Source organism: Pan troglodytes, chromosome 23, assembly GCF_028858775.2.
Source record: "Pan troglodytes isolate AG18354 chromosome 23, NHGRI_mPanTro3-v2.0_pri, whole genome shotgun sequence".
Taxonomy (NCBI): domain Eukaryota; kingdom Metazoa; phylum Chordata; class Mammalia; order Primates; family Hominidae; genus Pan; species Pan troglodytes.
The window spans coordinates 31,391,418-31,407,635 of NC_086016.1; the positions used below are offsets into that span (position 1 = coordinate 31,391,418).

At 51.9% G+C, this 16,218-nt stretch overlaps 1 protein-coding gene across 11 annotated transcripts in view; it reads left to right on the forward strand.

Annotated features, from left to right (window-relative positions):
- The window catches only part of EMID1 (EMI domain containing 1), a 53,828-nt gene extending 37,875 nt beyond the window's left edge, over positions 1-15,953 (forward strand). For 3 of the 11 annotated variants that reach the window (XM_009438091.5, XM_063807661.1, XM_009438096.5), the window contains 2 exons: positions 11,637-11,727; positions 15,173-15,953. In XM_009438091.5, the coding sequence (XP_009436366.1) occupies positions 11,637-11,727; positions 15,173-15,300 (219 nt within the window). In that variant the 3' untranslated portion in view covers positions 15,301-15,953. Of the gene's footprint in view, positions 1-10,571; positions 10,657-11,636; positions 11,728-14,631; positions 14,652-15,172 lie in introns of those variants that run through there. The other 8 variants (XM_063807659.1, XM_063807660.1, XM_063807662.1 and 5 more) reach the window with 5 other exon arrangements.
- Positions 15,954-16,218: the final 265 nt, after the last annotated feature.

Here is a 16,218-nt window from a genome sequence, read left to right on the forward strand (position 1 = left end):
CTTGGCAATTCTCAGCCCCAACTCCTGCCCCCATCTTGTTGCTCCCAACCGGGCAGGGCCAGCCCTATCAGCAGACCCCATGCCTTCTGTCTCAGTCTCTGTCCCTGTCTCCACCTTCCCTCTGTGGCCTTTCCAGGCCAGGGTGGCTCTGCCTTTTCCTCCTGGGTGGTTTGGGCTGACCCAGGCCAGACTGCATCCCCTGCCTCCACAGCCCCCTCCCAGCCAAGGCTTAGCTTGCTCCCTTGTCTGCAGAACAAAGGGAAGAATGAAGACAATATCTACACAGGAGAATGGGATAGAGAACCTAGGAAAGGGGCCTAGAAATGATGAGGTACATAGGAGCCACGTGGTAAAAAGGACGGGGAACTAGATACCACCATACACATCGGAAATTCATGAAGCCTGTGAAGAGACGCCTCGAAACTGCTATGTACACGTTTGATGTGGTTAATGAGGCCAGGTGACCTAGACTCCTCTATACTTAAAGGACCTATAGTTTACACAAGGTCCTAGACACCATCACATACATAGGAGACCCATGATGGATGAGAAGGGAAGCCTAGAAACTCTCACATATACAGGAGACAGAGTAAATGAGAAGGGGACAAGAAGGGGGAACTAGAAACCACACACCGCAAAATCTCATGATTAATGTGGGGTCCTAGAAACCTTCACAATCGTCCGGGATGCCGTGGCTCCTACCTGTAATCCCAGCACTCTTGGAGGCCAAGGCGGGTAGATAACTTGAGGTCAGGAGTTTGAGACCAGCCTGGCCAACGTGGCAAAACCCCCATCTCTAAAATACAAAAAAATACAAAAATACAAAATTAGCCTTAAAGGTTTGGGCTAAAAATACAAAAATTAGCTGGACATGGTGGTACGCACCTGTAGTCCTAGCTATTCAGGAGGCTGAGGCAGGGGAATCGCTTGAACCCAGGAGGCAGAGGTTGCAGTGAGCAGAGATCGTGCCACTGCACTCCAGCCTGGGCGACGGAACGAGACTCTGTCTCAAAAAAAAAAAAAAAAAACAAGAAAAGAAAATGGAAACCTTCACAATCATTGAAAATCATTGCAGGGGAGGGATTTTCGGGTTAGGACCTAGAAATCTACTCACCCAAGAGACGTGGGGGAAAGACGAGGACCCTAAAACATACCATACCCAAAAGCCCCACGACACAGGGATCTGGAAACCATCACTGACAGGGGAGACATCTGGAAAATGGACAGAGTGGAGGCAGACACTCCTTCAGGAGAGAGAGACAACTAGGAAGCTCTTTTTGGCGGTGGGGGGGATTGCGACTCCCCCTCCACATGCAGTCTGGCTGGGACACCCTACTTCCTGGCAGTCACAAGTTAGTGAGGATGTGGGTGGCACCCAGTGCCTGCCTTGCCCTCTTAGTTCTTGATTGTGGGGTCAGTGATGGATACAGCCGTGGGAGCCCCCTACCCTGCACGAGTCTTCCCCTGTGTCTGCCCTTGACTTCTGGTGCCCTGCTACCTCTCCAGTTAGCCTCTCCTGGCCCCTGCTGTCCTGAATCTCCTCCTACCCCATACCCATCCTCCGTAGCTCCAGAGTCTCTTAATACTGCCAGTATGGACATGAGCTGAGCTGGGATCAGATAGACCCATGCAAGCCTGGCTCTCTGCCTCCCCTAGGCTAATTGCTGGCCTCTCCCAGAGGCCCTTGGTGTGGGAACACATTTACCACCCAGCCCAGGAGGGGTGGGAGAGATTGGGCAGTCCTGTCCCTTCATGAGAATCCCCGGCAGGATGCCCTGGCCACCCTAGACCAGTCCTTGAACCCAGAACCACCTGTGGGCTCCCCACAAGAGGTAGCAGGGCCCCTGCCCACCCACCTTCCTGCCCCTCTTCTACCTGCACTTCTGCCCCTGCTTGCTGCTTGCCTGGGAGGGGACCCACTGGGCTGGGGGCTGCATGAAGCTTTGGGGGCTGGGGGAACAGCTCTGTTGGGGACAGGTGGGAATGAGGTTCAGTGCTGGCAAGGTCCCCGAGGGCTCCTATGTACACTTCACCAACCAACTCCCTTAGTGCAGCTTGCAGACGCGTTCTGGCTGTGGCCCAGCAGTGACACCTGGTGGTCATGATAGTGCACTGCAGGAACTGGAGTGACTGCGCTGGGCCTGCCCACCTGGATCAAAGCTCTCACCCCTTATTCAGACAGGGAAACTGAGGCCCGACTCGGCAGAGAGAATCCTTGGCAGAGCGGGAACTGGAGCCCTGACTTTTAAGTTCCTAGGGCCAGAGAACCAGCTACCATTCCCCAAGCATCTCCTCCATAGGCACCAGACCTGGAGCTGGGCCCTGTTTACACAGATGCAATTCAGACACAGTCCCTACCCTCAGGGTGGTCACAGTGAGGTGGGGGAAAAAAGACCTATAATCAGCAGCTACAGGACTGTCAACTTTATAAACACTTTACACTTTAGCATCCTCCCGGAGGAGCCAGGTGAAGCCTGAAAGGTGCATTAACCAGGCACGGAGTGTCCAGGCAGAGGCGAGGGTACAACAGGTGAAAAGGCCCTGTGGCAAGAGGGAGCCTCGGATATTTGAGGAGCTGCAAATACTTGGAGTGGCACTGTGACAGGTAGAGAGTGGAACAGAGGCCAAAGAGGCCTTCAGGGTGTAGGAGGCCACGTTCAGGAATTTGGACTTTGTTCTAGGGCAGTGGGGAGGCATTGAAGGCTCTAGAAGCAGCAGAGTGATGCGGTCAGGTTTTTTTTATTTGCAAAGAATCCCTCTGATTGCCATGGCGAATGGATGGGAGAAGCAGAAAGACAGTAGGTCGGGGGCTGTCGTGGTCATCCTGGTGAGAGACTGAGCCGGGCAGTGGGTGGGAGCCAGTGAGGACAGACAGCCGTCGATGGAGCAAAAAGACACTTGTGTGCTGGTCTGGCTGCAAAAGGGAGTGAGGAGTCAAGGGAGACTTAAAATAGCAAAAGAGAACCAGGAGAAGCAAGCAGGCTGAGTTTTGTCTGTGGACCAACGGGAGGAGTCTGTGTTACAGCCAAGTAGGGTTGTCCAGCAGGCCCAGACACTTAGATCCGGAGTGCAGAGGGCAGGCCAGGCTGAAGGAGACTGGGTTGTCATCAGTGCAAACATCAGGCCACCTGGTCTGAGGGAGTTCCAAACAGTGGATTTTAAAAACACTTTTCCCCAGATTTTTCTTTTTATTTTTATGTTTTAAAAAATACAGACAAGATCTCACAATGTCTCCCAGGCTGGTCTCAAATTCCTGGCCTCAAGTGATCCTCCTACCTCAGCCTCCCAAGGTGTTGGGATTACAAGTGTGAGCCACTGCACCTGGCCTCCCCAATATTTTTGTTTATTTTTATTTTGTTTTTTTCCTTTTTTATTGAGACAGAGTCTCTATCGCCCAGGCTGGAGTGCAACAGCTCAATCACAGCTCACTGCAACCTCTGCCTCCTGGGTTCAAGCAATTCTCGTGCCTCAGCCACCTAAGTAGCTGGGACTCTGTAGCCATGCCTGGCTAATTTTTGTATTTTTAGTAGAGATGGGTTTGCGCCATGTTGGCCAGGCTGGTCTTGAACTCCAGGCCTCACGTGATCCACCCGCCTCAGCCTCCCAAAGTGCTAGGATTACAGGTGTGAACCACTGCACCCAGCTATTTTGCATTTTGATATACAGAAAAGTTGGTACAATGAATGTCATTCTGCCCTTCCTGTAGATGGACCAATTATTGGTACAGCCATGTGTCACTTAATGATGGGGATATGTCCTGGAAAATATGCCATTAGGTGATTTTGTTGTGGCATGAGCATCATACAATGTACATACACAAACCTAGATGGGATAGCCTACAACACACCTCAGCTGTATGGTGTAGCCAATTGCTCCCAGGCTACAAACCTAAACAGCACGTTACTACGCTAAATATTGCAGGCAACTGCAACACAGTCGTAAGTATTTGTGTATCTAAACATAGAAAAGGTACAGCAAAAATACACCATAAAAGATTTTTGGAGCTTTTTTGTTTGTTTGTTTAGGACAAAATCTTGCTCTGTCGCCCAGGGTGGAGTGCAGTGGTGTGATTTCGGTTCAATGCAACCTCCATCTCCAGGTTCAAGTGATTCTCTTGCCTCAGCCTCCTGGGTAGCTGGGATTACAAGCATGAGCCACCACGCCCAGCTAATTTTTTGTATTTTTAGTAGAGACGGGGTTTCACCATGTTGGCCAGGCTGGTATCAAACTCCTGACCTCAAGTGATCCGCCCACCTCAGCCTCCCAAAGTGCTGGAATTACAGGCGTGAGCCACCGCGCTGGTGAAATTAATTTTTTTTTTACTTTTTTTTTTTTTTTTTGAGACAGAGTCTTGCTATGTCTCAAGAAAAGTACAGTGGAGTACAGTGGCTTGATCTCGGCTCACTGCAACCTCCGCCTCCTGGGTTCAAGCGATTCTCATTGCCTCAGCCTCCCAAGTAGCTGGGACTACAGGTGAACGCCACGATGCCCAGCTAATTTTTTTGTATTTTTAGTAGAGATGAGGTTTCACCATGTTGGCTGGCCAGGCTGGTCTCAAACTCCTGACTTCAAGTGATCCGCCTGCTTCGGTCTCCCAAAGTGCTAGGATTCCAGGTGTGAGACACCGTGCCTGACCCTTTTTTTTTTTTTTTTCCACTTTTTAAATGTTTTTGCTAAAAACTAAGACACAAACACATACATTAGCCTAGGCCTACACAGGGTCAGGATCATCAGTATCACTGTCTCCATGTCCACCTCTTGTCCCACTGGAAGTTCTGGGCAGTAACATGCATAGAGCTGTCATCTCCTATGATAACAATGCCTTCTTCTGGAATACCTCCTGAAGAACCTGCCTGAGGCTGTTTTACAGTTTAACTGTTTTTTAAATAAGTAGAAGGAGTACACTCTAAAATAACAATTTAAAGTATAGTATATGACCAGGTGCAGTGGCTCACATCTATAATCCCAGCACTTTGGGAGTCCAAGGCAGGAGGATCACTTGAGCCCAGGAGTTCCAGACTAACCTAGGCAGCATAGCGAGACCTTGTCTGTACAAATAAAAAAATTAGCTGGGTATGATGGCATGTGCCTGTGGTCCCAGGTACTTGGGAGGCTAAGGTGGGAGGATCGCTTGAGCCGGGGAAGTCGAGGCTGCAGTAAGACGAGATCACGCCACTGCACTCCAACCTGGGCGACAGAGCAAGACTCTGTCTCAAAAATAAATAAGTAAATAAGTAAAATATAGTAAATACTAGGCAATGGGAATTTTTTGGCTCCATTATAATCTTATGAGACCACTGTGGAGATATGCAATCCATCGTAGACTGAAACATCATTATGTGATGTATGACTGTATTGAGCCACAATTGTTCTGTCATTCTCTCTTATATATTTATAGATCTTTTTTTCAAATTCATTTAAAAGTAAGCTGCAAAACCCAGCCATGTTTCCCCTAACATTGCAGTGTGCACTGTGAATGAATATGGACATTCTCCCACATTACCACAATACCGTCGTCATACTTAAGAAAGCTAACATTTATTTAGCAAAATGATGCCATTAAATATGTGACTTACCTTTAAATGTTACCAGTTGTCCCCAGATGGCTTTTCTTTTTTTTTTCCTTTTTTTTTGAGATGGAGTCTCTGTCACCCAGGCTGGAGCACCAGGACGGAGTCTCTGTCACCCAGGCTGGAGTGCAGTGGCGTGATCTCAGCTCACTACAACCTCCGCCTTCCAGGTTCAAGCCATTCTCCTGCCTCCAATTCTTGAGTAGTTGGGATTACAGGCATGCACGCACACCACCATGCCTGGCTAATTTTTGTACTTTTAGTAAAGACAGGGTTTCACCATGTTGGCCAGGCTGATCTCAAACTCCTGACCTCAGGTGATCCGGCCATCTCAGCCTCCCAAAGTGCTGGGATTACAGGCGTGAGCCACTGCGCCTGACCCCCAAAATACCTTTATTATTTATTTATTTATTTATTTATTTATTTATTTATTTATTTATTTATTTTTGAGATGGAGTTTCACTCTTGTTGCCCAGCCTGGAGTGCAATGGTGCAATCTCTGCTCACTGCAACCTCTGCCTCCCAGGTTTAAGCGATTCTTCTATCTCAGCCTCCCATGTAGCTGGGATTGCAGGTGCCTGCCACCACGCCTGGCTAATTTTTGTATTTTGAGTAGAGACGATGTTTCACCATGTTGGCCAGGCTGATCTCAAACTCCTGATCTCAGTTGATCTGCCCACCTCAGCCTCCCAAAGTGCTGGGACTACAGGTGTGAGCCACCACGCCTGGCCCCCAAAATGCCTTTTAAAGCTCTTTTTTTCCAAAGTCCAAGATCTGGCTGGGCAAGGTGGCTCATGCCTATAATCCCAGCACTTTGGGAAGCCAAGGTGGGAGGCTCTTTTGAGCCCAAGAGTTTGAGACCAGCTTGGGCAACATAGGGAGACACCTGTCTCTACAAAAAAAAATAAAAAAAATTTGTTTTCAATTAGCTGGGTGTGGTGGTGCACACCTGTAGTCCCAGCTACTTGAGAGGCTGAGACGGGAGGATCATTTGAGTCCTGAAAGTCAAGGCTACAGTGAGCCATGATCATACCACTGCACTCCAGCCTGGGCAACAGAGCAAGACCTTGTCTCAATCAATCAATCAATAAAGTCCAAAATATAATCAAGGTTCTCACACACTGCGTTTGGTTGTCACATTTCTTGTCTCTTTTAACTTAGAACAGGCCTCCTGCCTTTTTCTTCTTCTCTTGACTTTGTCTTTGTGTGAATGTCCCACAATTTAAATTTGTCTGATTGTTTCTTCATGATGAGATGCAGGCTAAATACTCTTGGCAGGGGCACCTGTGGTGCCTTTTATTGTACCTCATTAGGAAGCTCATGATGTCAGCTTGTCCCATTGTCCATGCCAGGAATGGCTTCATGGAATTTTTTTTTATCTTTTTTTTTTCTTTTTTTAATTTGAGACAGAGTCTTGCTCTGTTGCCCAGGCTGGAGTGCAATGGCATGATCTCGGCTCACTACAACCTCTGCCTCCCAGGTTCAAACGATTCTCCTGCCTCAGCCTCCAGAGTGGCTGGGATTACAGGCATGCACCACCACACCCGGCTAATTTTTTTTTTTTTTTTTTTAGTAGTAGTAGAGACAGGTTTTTTCCATGTTGGCCAGGCTGGTCTCAAACTCCTGACCTCAGGTGATCCATCTGCTTAGGCCTCCCAAAATGCTGGGATTACAGGTGTGAGCCACTGTGCTCAGCCTGGAATTTTTTAAGATCATCTTTTTTTATTTTTTATTTTTCGAGATAGGGTCTTGCTGTGTTGCCCAGGCTGGAGTGCTATGGCATGATCATGACTCACTGCAGCCTCGACCTCAGGGGCCCAAGCCACCCTCCCACCTCAGCCTCCCAAAGTACTGGAATTACAGGTACACACCACCACGCCCGGCTAATTTTTTAATTTTTTCTTTTTTTGAGACAGGGTCTCTGTCGCCCTGGCTGGAGTGCAGTGGTACGATCTCAGCCCAGTGCAGCCTCAGCCTCCTGGGCATCAATCCTCCCACCTCAGCCTCCCAAGTAGCCAGGACTACAGGCGCACACCACCATGCCTGGCTAATTTTTGTATTTTTAGTAGAGATGGGATTTCGTCATGTGGGCTAGGCTGGTCTGGAACTCCTGAGCTCAAGCAGTCCACCCACCTCAGCCTCCCAGAGTGCTGGGATTACAGACGTGAGCCACTGCATCTGGCCATTTTTTTTTTTTTTTAGAGATGGGGTCTCACTATGTTGCCCTGGCTAGGCTCAAGTGATCCTCCCACCTTGGCCACTTAAAGTGCTGGGATTACAGGTGTGAACCACCATGCCAGCCCCCCCAGCGTTTTTTGAGACATGGTCTTGCTCTGTCACCCATTGTGGAGTGCAGTGGCACAATCATAGCTCACTGTAGCCTCAAACTCTTGTGCTGAAGTGAACCTCCCACCTCAGCCTCCACAGTAGCCAGAACTACAGGTGTGTGCCACCACACCCAAATAATTTTTTTTTCTTTTTTTTGAGATGGAGTCTCCCTCCGTCACCCAGGCTGGAGTACAGTGGTGTGATCTCAGCTCACTGCAACCTCTGCCTCCTGGGTTCAAGTGATTATCCTGCCTCAGCCTCCCAAGTAGCTAGGACTATAGGTGCACACCACCAACCTTGGCTAATTTTTGTATTTTTAGTGGAGATGGGGTTTCACCATGTTGGCCAGGCTGCTTTTGCACTCCTGACCTCAAGTGATCTGCCCACCTTGGCCTCCCAAAGTGTCATTAGGTGCTGGGATTACAGGACAGCTACCGTGCCCACTCTAATTTTTAAATTTTTTGTAGATATGGGGTCTTGCTATGTTGCCCAGGCTGGCCTCAAACTCCTAGCCTCAGGTGATCCTCCCACTTTGGCCTCCCAAAGCACTGAGATTAGAGGTGTAAGTCACTGTGCCTAGCGAAGGTCATTCATTTTTAGATCCTGCCCCTGTAATACTCGAAAGGGGATTACTTTGGCATGCAGCTCGTGGTGACCCTGGGACCCCCAGGCTGAAATGGCCATTCAGCGGCCTGAGGGTCACCTGATCCATGTGTTGTGGACAGGACAGCTGGATCACAAGGGTCAGCCCCAGCGAGCAGGCTCACTCATGATGGACATATTGAGAGACCTCTTAGTTGTTTAGATGGTTTTGTGGGAAGCAGCAACCTTAAAGGGTTGGCTTGTAATTATACAATTATGCATATTGTCTATCCCTTCACTTATCTGTACTGAGTAAAGGGCACCAAGAGAGATTTCCAGATGTTGTCAGAGCTGGGATAGTTCTATTTGTCATCCTGGTGCGCTGTTGGAATTGAGAGATCTACATTCTGGAAATAGCTTTGGTCTGGACTAGGAAAGAGGAAGGAGTGAGGGAGTGTGGAGCGTTGTCAAGACTATGGACCATATGCTGGGGAAGGAAAGGATGCAGATGGGGAGAAAGAGATGTCTCTGGCATGAGCCCTGGGTAGCAGCTGGTACCACTTGGGGAGTGGGGAGCCCCAGAGCTGGTGGCCTTGGAGGAGGGGCTTTGTGAGCCCAGTGCCACATCCCTGGGGTCCGGGAGCCAGAGACAGGGAGAAGCAGACCCGTACTGCTAAGAGGAGAGGGCTGGGCTGAGGGTGACGCATCAGGATGTGCCAGATTGTGGACCTGGCATAGTCTAAGCCCTGGGAGAGGTGAGCACTGTTTTCCAGGCAGGGAGCCCAAAGCGTGAAGACCTGGGGAAGGGACAGAGTGCTGAGCCTCAGGTTTCTCAGAATTTTAAGCGCAAGTTCTCCAAAAGCAATGTAACTCAAACCTTGTCTAATTTTATTGACATACTGATGGTCCCCAGCTTACGATGGTTCAAATTACAATTTTTCAACTTTACAATTGTGCGAAAGCAATATAGGCTTTCAGTACATTCCTCAACTTACTTCCAAATAAACCCATTGTAAGTTGAAAATATTGTATGTCAAAAATGCACTTTTTTGGCCAGGGATGGTGGCTCATGCCTGTAATCCCAACACTTTGGAAGGCTGAGATAGGAGGATCACTTGAGGCCAGGAGATCGAGGCCAGCCTGGGCAACATAGCAAGACCCTTGTCTCTTAAAAAAAAGAAATGTATTTGGCTGGGCATGGTGGCTTACACCTGTAATCCCAGCCCTTTGGGAGACCGAGGCGGGCAGATCACCTGAGGTCAGGAGTTCCAGACCAGCCTGACCAACATGGAGAAACCCTGTCTCTACTAAAAATACAAAGTTAGCTGGGTGTGGTGGTGCATGCCTGTAATCCCAGCTACTTGGGAGGCTGAGGCAGGAGAATCGCTTGAACCTGGGAGGTGGAGGTTGCGGTGAGCTGAGATCGCGCCATTGCACTCCAACCTGGGCAACAAGAGCAAAACTTCGTCTCAAAAAAAAATGTACTTTTGACTTGTGATATTTTCAACTTACACTGGGTTTATCTGGATGAAATCCCATTGAAAGTCAAGGAACATCTATATATTCATTTGGGCATGAGTGGAAATACTGGTAAGTAGCCTGAACTCACTGATCGGAGTAATTAGGGTGAGGCTAATGTGGTGATTTAAAGCAAAAAGAATGTGAAGTAAATAAGCATATAGGTGGCCAAGAGATATAGTCATGCAGGTGTTGGGAGAGCAACTGGTGCTGGGCGACAGACATTAGAGGACAGGAGAGCTCCCAGCAGCTTCTGGGACTGCCGTTCTGCCCCTGAAGATTGGCTCCCCCTGCCTTCAGCGCAGCAGGATTTGCGGCCTTGTCAGAGAGCAGCCAGCTGGGATCCAACGGGACCTTCTGGGAGGTCCTGCAGGGGTTGCTTCCTTCTGTCTGCCTTATTGTCCCCCTCCTGTCCTCACCTGGTCTTGTTCTGGCTGTCCATGGACCCTGGGCTGTGGCAGGTAGTGTGGGGCTTCAGGTGCATGTCCCGGGTGGGGCATGGGCCACCGACGGGCTTTGCAGGGTCCCCTCCCCTGCCCCCTTCACGGCTGCATCTGTCTCTTTCCTCCACAGGGGGAGGGGTTGCACCAGCTACGCGAGGCTTTGAAGATTTTAGCTGAGAGGGTTTTAATCTTGGAAACAATGATTGGGCTCTATGGTGAGTAGAGACAGACAGACGGACAGACGGCCCAGCCCCTGCCTGCCAGCCTTCCCCAAGCCCTCCTGGGGTGGAACTGGCCTGAGCCCAGTCATGAGGCTGGAGAAGGTGCCTGCCCCAGGCAAGCATGGACCTGAGAGGCCACAACCACCCTTCCCTCAATGACTGGTTCCCTCCTCCACGGGTGCAGGGGTGCCCTAGAAACCCGGGCCCTGCTGCTGTGGTCAGACCTGGGCCTCTAAAGCATTATGGGTAGTGTGGTTTCTAGGCCTGCAGGGAACCAGAGATGAAAGATTTTAAGTTTGGAAGAAATTATGGGCAATGGAACCAAACTCCACTCCAGCAGTGGGATTGTGGGTAACAGAGCCAGACTCCTGGAGTGCAAGGAATCATGGGGAATCCAATCACAGCTCAGGGCAACAGGAGTATTATAGGTAATAGATCCAGACTCTAGTCAGCCTTCAGCTCTAGAGAAATCATGGGTAACAGAGTCAGGCCCGCAGGACAATAGGTCATGGAGCAAGACTCCAGAAGGGCAGGGGACTGTGGGTGACAGAGCTAGGCTCAGGCCCCAGGGGACTCTGGGTAATACACCACCTACTAGTTCTGACCTTCCTCTCCCATAAGCCCCCAGAGGCTCTCACAAGGCAGATCCTCCAGGCCCCAGGTGTCCCCTTTGCAGTTTTCCCTTTGGTCCTCCTAACCTGTTCTGTTGGTCCCTTTAGGGGACTAAGAGAGCCAGGCCCTCAGCCCAGGCATTCATTCACCCAGAAACTCTCCACCCATGTGGTTATTTGAGGAGCCCGGCCAGCCCTGTCCCCACCATAGGAGGGGAAACTGAGGTCTCAGTACTGAGACTCACTCCCAGGCTCCTGCCCTGACGCCAGCTGGCAGTGCCCTCCCACCCTCCCCGCTTGGCTCCCCAGCCCAGCCCTCGGAGGCCAGACTCGCACCGTCTGCTCTTCTCCATCTCCCATCAGGCTCCTAGCTTACAGAGCTTCCTGCAGCAGCAGGCTCAGCTGGAGCTCCTGGCCAGACGGGTCACCCTCCTGGAAGCCATCATCTGGCCAGGTAATGGCAGGGCGGGCAGGCAGGGGCAGCCTCTTCCAGGAAGGGCCTGGAAAAGGCCTGGGCATGCAGAAGGCGCCTTCCGATGCTTGGCCCAGGCCAGCGGACACTCATTCTTCATCCAGCCAGCCAGCCAGCAAATGGTGCCTGGCAGAGAGAAGGCTCTGGTCACTTGAGTGAATGCGCACCTGCTCTGTGCCAGGCACCTTGCTGGGACAGGCTCCACAAGATAAGACAGACACAGTCCTGCCCTTGAGGAGTGTAGGGTGCTGGGGGGCTCAGGAGAACCCTGACACTGGTAGAGAAACCCAGGTGAGCTACACTGCAGGAAAGGGAGTACAGGCAGCCATGGAAATACAGAAGTGCCTCTGGCCTGGCCCAGAGGAGGTTGGAGGGGGGTCAGGGAGGTCTTCCTGGAGGAGGTGATATCTAAGTGAAGACTTGAAGGGCAAGGATCTGGGAAGAGTGAACAGGCAGAGAAACAGCATAAGCGAAGGCCAAGAGACCAGAAGGAGCCTAGAAGCAACAGAATCTGGCAGGGCCTAGATTGAGAAGGTCCTAGAAAGCAGGTTGGGGTAGTACAGGAGGTGGTTAGACACCAGTGGGTGGTACCCCTCCTTGCGTCTGGCTCCTGGGAGTGAGGCTGAGAAAATCTCTCCCCATGAAACTGGAGCCTGTGGCTGGCCCTGAAGAAAGGAAGGGATTGGCCACCCGAGGGGCTGAGCTCTATTCCTCACCTGCCCAACCGCCCCATCTCGCAGCCCAGTGAGCACATCAGTGCACAGAGGCCTCCACATCATGTCCAGCCTCGCATCTATTTTAAAGACTGAGAGGCCGGTCATGGTAGCTCACACCTGTAATCCTAGCACTTTGGGAGGCCGAGGCGTATGGATCACCTGAGGTCAAGAGTTCAAGACCAGCCTGGGCAACATGGCGAAACCCCGTCTCTACTAAAAATTAGTTGGGTGTGGTGGCGGGCACCCGTAATCCCAGCTACTCGGGAGGCTGAGGCGGAGAATCACTTGAACCCAAGAGGCAGAGGTTGCAGTGAGCCGAGACCGCACCACTGTACTCCAGCCTGGGTGACAGAGCGAGACTCCATCTCAAAAAAAAAAAAAAAAAAAAGACTGAGAAACTTAGGTCCCAAGCAGGAAGAAGGGTTAAGGTTAGAGCCCAGCCTCCTTCATCCAGCAAAACTGTAGGGAGCACTCATTGAAAGCCAGACCTGTTGGGCACTGGTGTTCTGGAGTACAGATAGGTGCTGGCCTTGGGGAGCTGGCCATGAGTGGCAGGGAATCGTATCTACGGAGATATGGGGTAGGGGAGCATGGAAGGATATGGATGAGGAAGAGTCACTTGTCCCTAGGGGTTGGAGAAGGCTTCTTGGAAGAGGGGACTCTGCGTTGCGTCCTGGAAGATCCCAATGAGTGTGCCAGGTGGGGAAGTGGGTCGGGCAGCCTTGAGAGAGTCCTGCCTGTGCAGAGGCCCAGAGCCTGGGAAGGGTGTGGGGTCTGCTTCCAAAGCTCCTCCCACAGTGCCACATGCTTCTCTAACTTCTAGAAACTTCAGTGCCTAGCTCCCAGACCTCCTCCCCTCTTACAGAGAGGGGCCAAGGACCAAATCTCAGGCTCTCAGAACCTTTTTAGGTGTCTCCACCTCCTCTCTGAGGATTGGAGCAGGAGCTAGAAGGGACACATTTGAGCCACCATGTCCCTGGATCTGTCCCTGCCTTCAGCCAGCTCTGTCTCTGACAGCCCAGGGAGAAAAGTGCCAGACACCTCAGAAGTCCCACACCCACTGCCAGTGGCCCCTCAAGCCAGCTTGGGTCGGGGCTTGGAGGGACAGGTCGGGGGACTGGGAAATGGGACAGGGAAGGAGGTGGGACCCTCCCCATTGGCGCAACATACACATCAGGTGCTACTGAAGACCCAGATGGGGTTCATGTTTAGGTTATAATCAATAATTATGATAATAGTATCAGCTGCCACGTGTCTGACCCACCTGGGCTGGATTGATCATCTCCAATCTCTTAGAGGAGTAAACTTGCTAGGTGAGCGATGCCGTGGCCATTTTACAGGTGAAGAAACAGAAGCTCAGAGGCTCTTGTGACTGCTTCAGAGTCACAGGAATGGGAATGGTCAGGCTAGGGGTCCACCTCAGGTCTCCCCTCTAAAGTCCTGGCCCTTTGGACTGCATCAGCAAAGGTTTGCTGACTCCGCCACTCATCCAGGGCCCCAAATTTGATTGTGACAAACTCACAGGGACCAGACCTGCAGGAGACCTGGGTGGAAGCGACACCAACCTAGTAACCATAATAATCCAGCATTTCCCGTGAAAACCACTTTCCAGTCCTGGTCACGGTAAACACATGTATCACAAGGGTGTGAAAATGGGACTATTATGCCCACGTTCCAGATGACGCTCAGAGGTTCTATGACTTGCCCAAGGCCACATAACTGGCAGAGTGGGACCAAGCCATGATCCCAGCTGGCATTGGGGCCAGTGCTCTGTGCCACTCCCCTCCCACGCTCCCTAAGGCATGGAATGTCCCTTTCAGTGACCACACATGCCTGTCTGCTCCGGGAGCCCTCAACTCAGCCCAGAGGTGCAGGGCAGGCTGGGCCACACAGGGTCGGGGCACTGGCAGTCATGATTACGACGGACAGCCCACTCCGTGGCAGTGCCCTCAGTGGGAACCTGGTGTTCACCAGAACCCAAGTATCTGTCCTATGGAGGCTTAGCCAAGTCCTCCACCGTGGCCCTCTCCTCCCTGAGTGTCCATCTCCCCCTAGAAAAACAGCCTATTCTTCTGACCTGCCTGGCCTGATCATTTTACTTTGGGAAGGGCTGAGATGATAGTCACAGAAGGCTTCCTGGAGGTAATGGCTCCTATCCTTGGTTTTGAAGGATGAGTAGTTTTCTGGTTCCATCCGGAACTGTCCCTGTTTCAGAGATGAGATGACTGAGGCCCTGACAGAGGTCCAGCTTGCCCAAGACTGCACAGTAGGTCAGTGGCAGAGCCTGGCCTCCTAAGCTCTTTCCCCCAACTGGTGGCCTAGCCCATGTCTGTTCCCTGGCCTCAGTTTACCCAGCTACCAAATGGGGATGACTCAGGGCACACCTGCACCCCAAAATGAATAGAAGAAGCAGCAGCTTTTCTATGAAGCACTCACTGCATCTAAACACTTCCTAAAGGAGGTGGGTGTGGTTATCCCCACCTGACAAAGCAGGCCCTGAGTGCTCTCCTTGGGCTGGGGGGCTGGTTAAGTCCTGGCGTGAGGCACCAACCAATCTGCAGACCCCCTTTCCCACAGCTCTGCAGCCAGACCAGGGTGGATTATACCTGGCAGAGCATGCCTGGTTCTGCCACCCCCTAGAGGGCCAAGGGGAGGTGGGCACCTCACATGAACCCCTCTAATGTGGCCTCTCTCCTTCTTCCCTCCGGCAGAACCAGAGCTGGGGTCTGGGGCGGGCCCTGCCGGCACAGGCACCCCCAGCCTCCTTCGGGGCAAGAGGGGCGGACATACAACCAACTACCGGATCGTGGCCCCCAGGAGCCGGGACGAGAGAGGCTGAGGGTGGTGGCGGCCCCTGAGGCAGACCAGGCCAGGCTTCCCCTCCTACCTGGACTCGGCCAGCTGCCTCCAGGGACCGCCCGTCCATATTTATTAATGTCCTCAGGGTCCCTTCTGCCATCTAGGCCTTAGGGGTAAGCAGGTCTCAGTCCTGGCACTATGCACATGTCTGAGGCTGAGCAAGGGCTGAGAGGAGAGGCTTGGGCCTCAGTTTCCCTCTGTGAAGTGGGGGGAGGCAGGCCTTCAAGGAGGGATAGAGGTACAAGGCTTCGTCTCATCTGCTGTCTGAGCATCCAGGCCCAAAGGCACTGAGGGAGTCAGGAGCTGGGGCTCGGCACATGCAGAGATGACAGGGCAGGGGGCAGTCTTCCTCCCCCTCCCCGACCAAACCTCGGGGAGCCCTCCTGTGCCCCTCCCTCCTTGTTGTCCAGTGCTGGGTTCCCCACCCCAAGGTCAGGCTGCCCAATCCTCTGACTGGATCACCTGGGGCTTCTTGCCTCAGTTCTTCCCTCTGAGCCCCCAGGCCCTCCCGCATCTCAGGTTGGGGATGGGGACGTGGAGAGGAAGGGGCCACCTACTCCTGCAAATGCTTGTGACAGATGCCAGGAGGTAGATGTGTGCTGGCCAATAAAGGCCCCTACCTGATTCCCCGCAGCTTGGTCTCAGTGTGTGCTTAGATGGGGGCAGCTGGGAATGAGGCTACGACGGGAGAGGGCTAGAAATGGGCAGTGGAGAATGCTCTGTGCTGGAGGACAGAGCCTCCTGGAGGTATAGGCTGCATGGTGCAGGGCCAGGAAGCCTGTGTCTCTGGACATCAGGGAACAGCTCTCCCACAACTGGTCATTCATTTGGTGCTCACTCATTCATTCATCCCCCTGATGCCAACACAGAAGAGTCAAACACAACTGCTGCCTCCAAG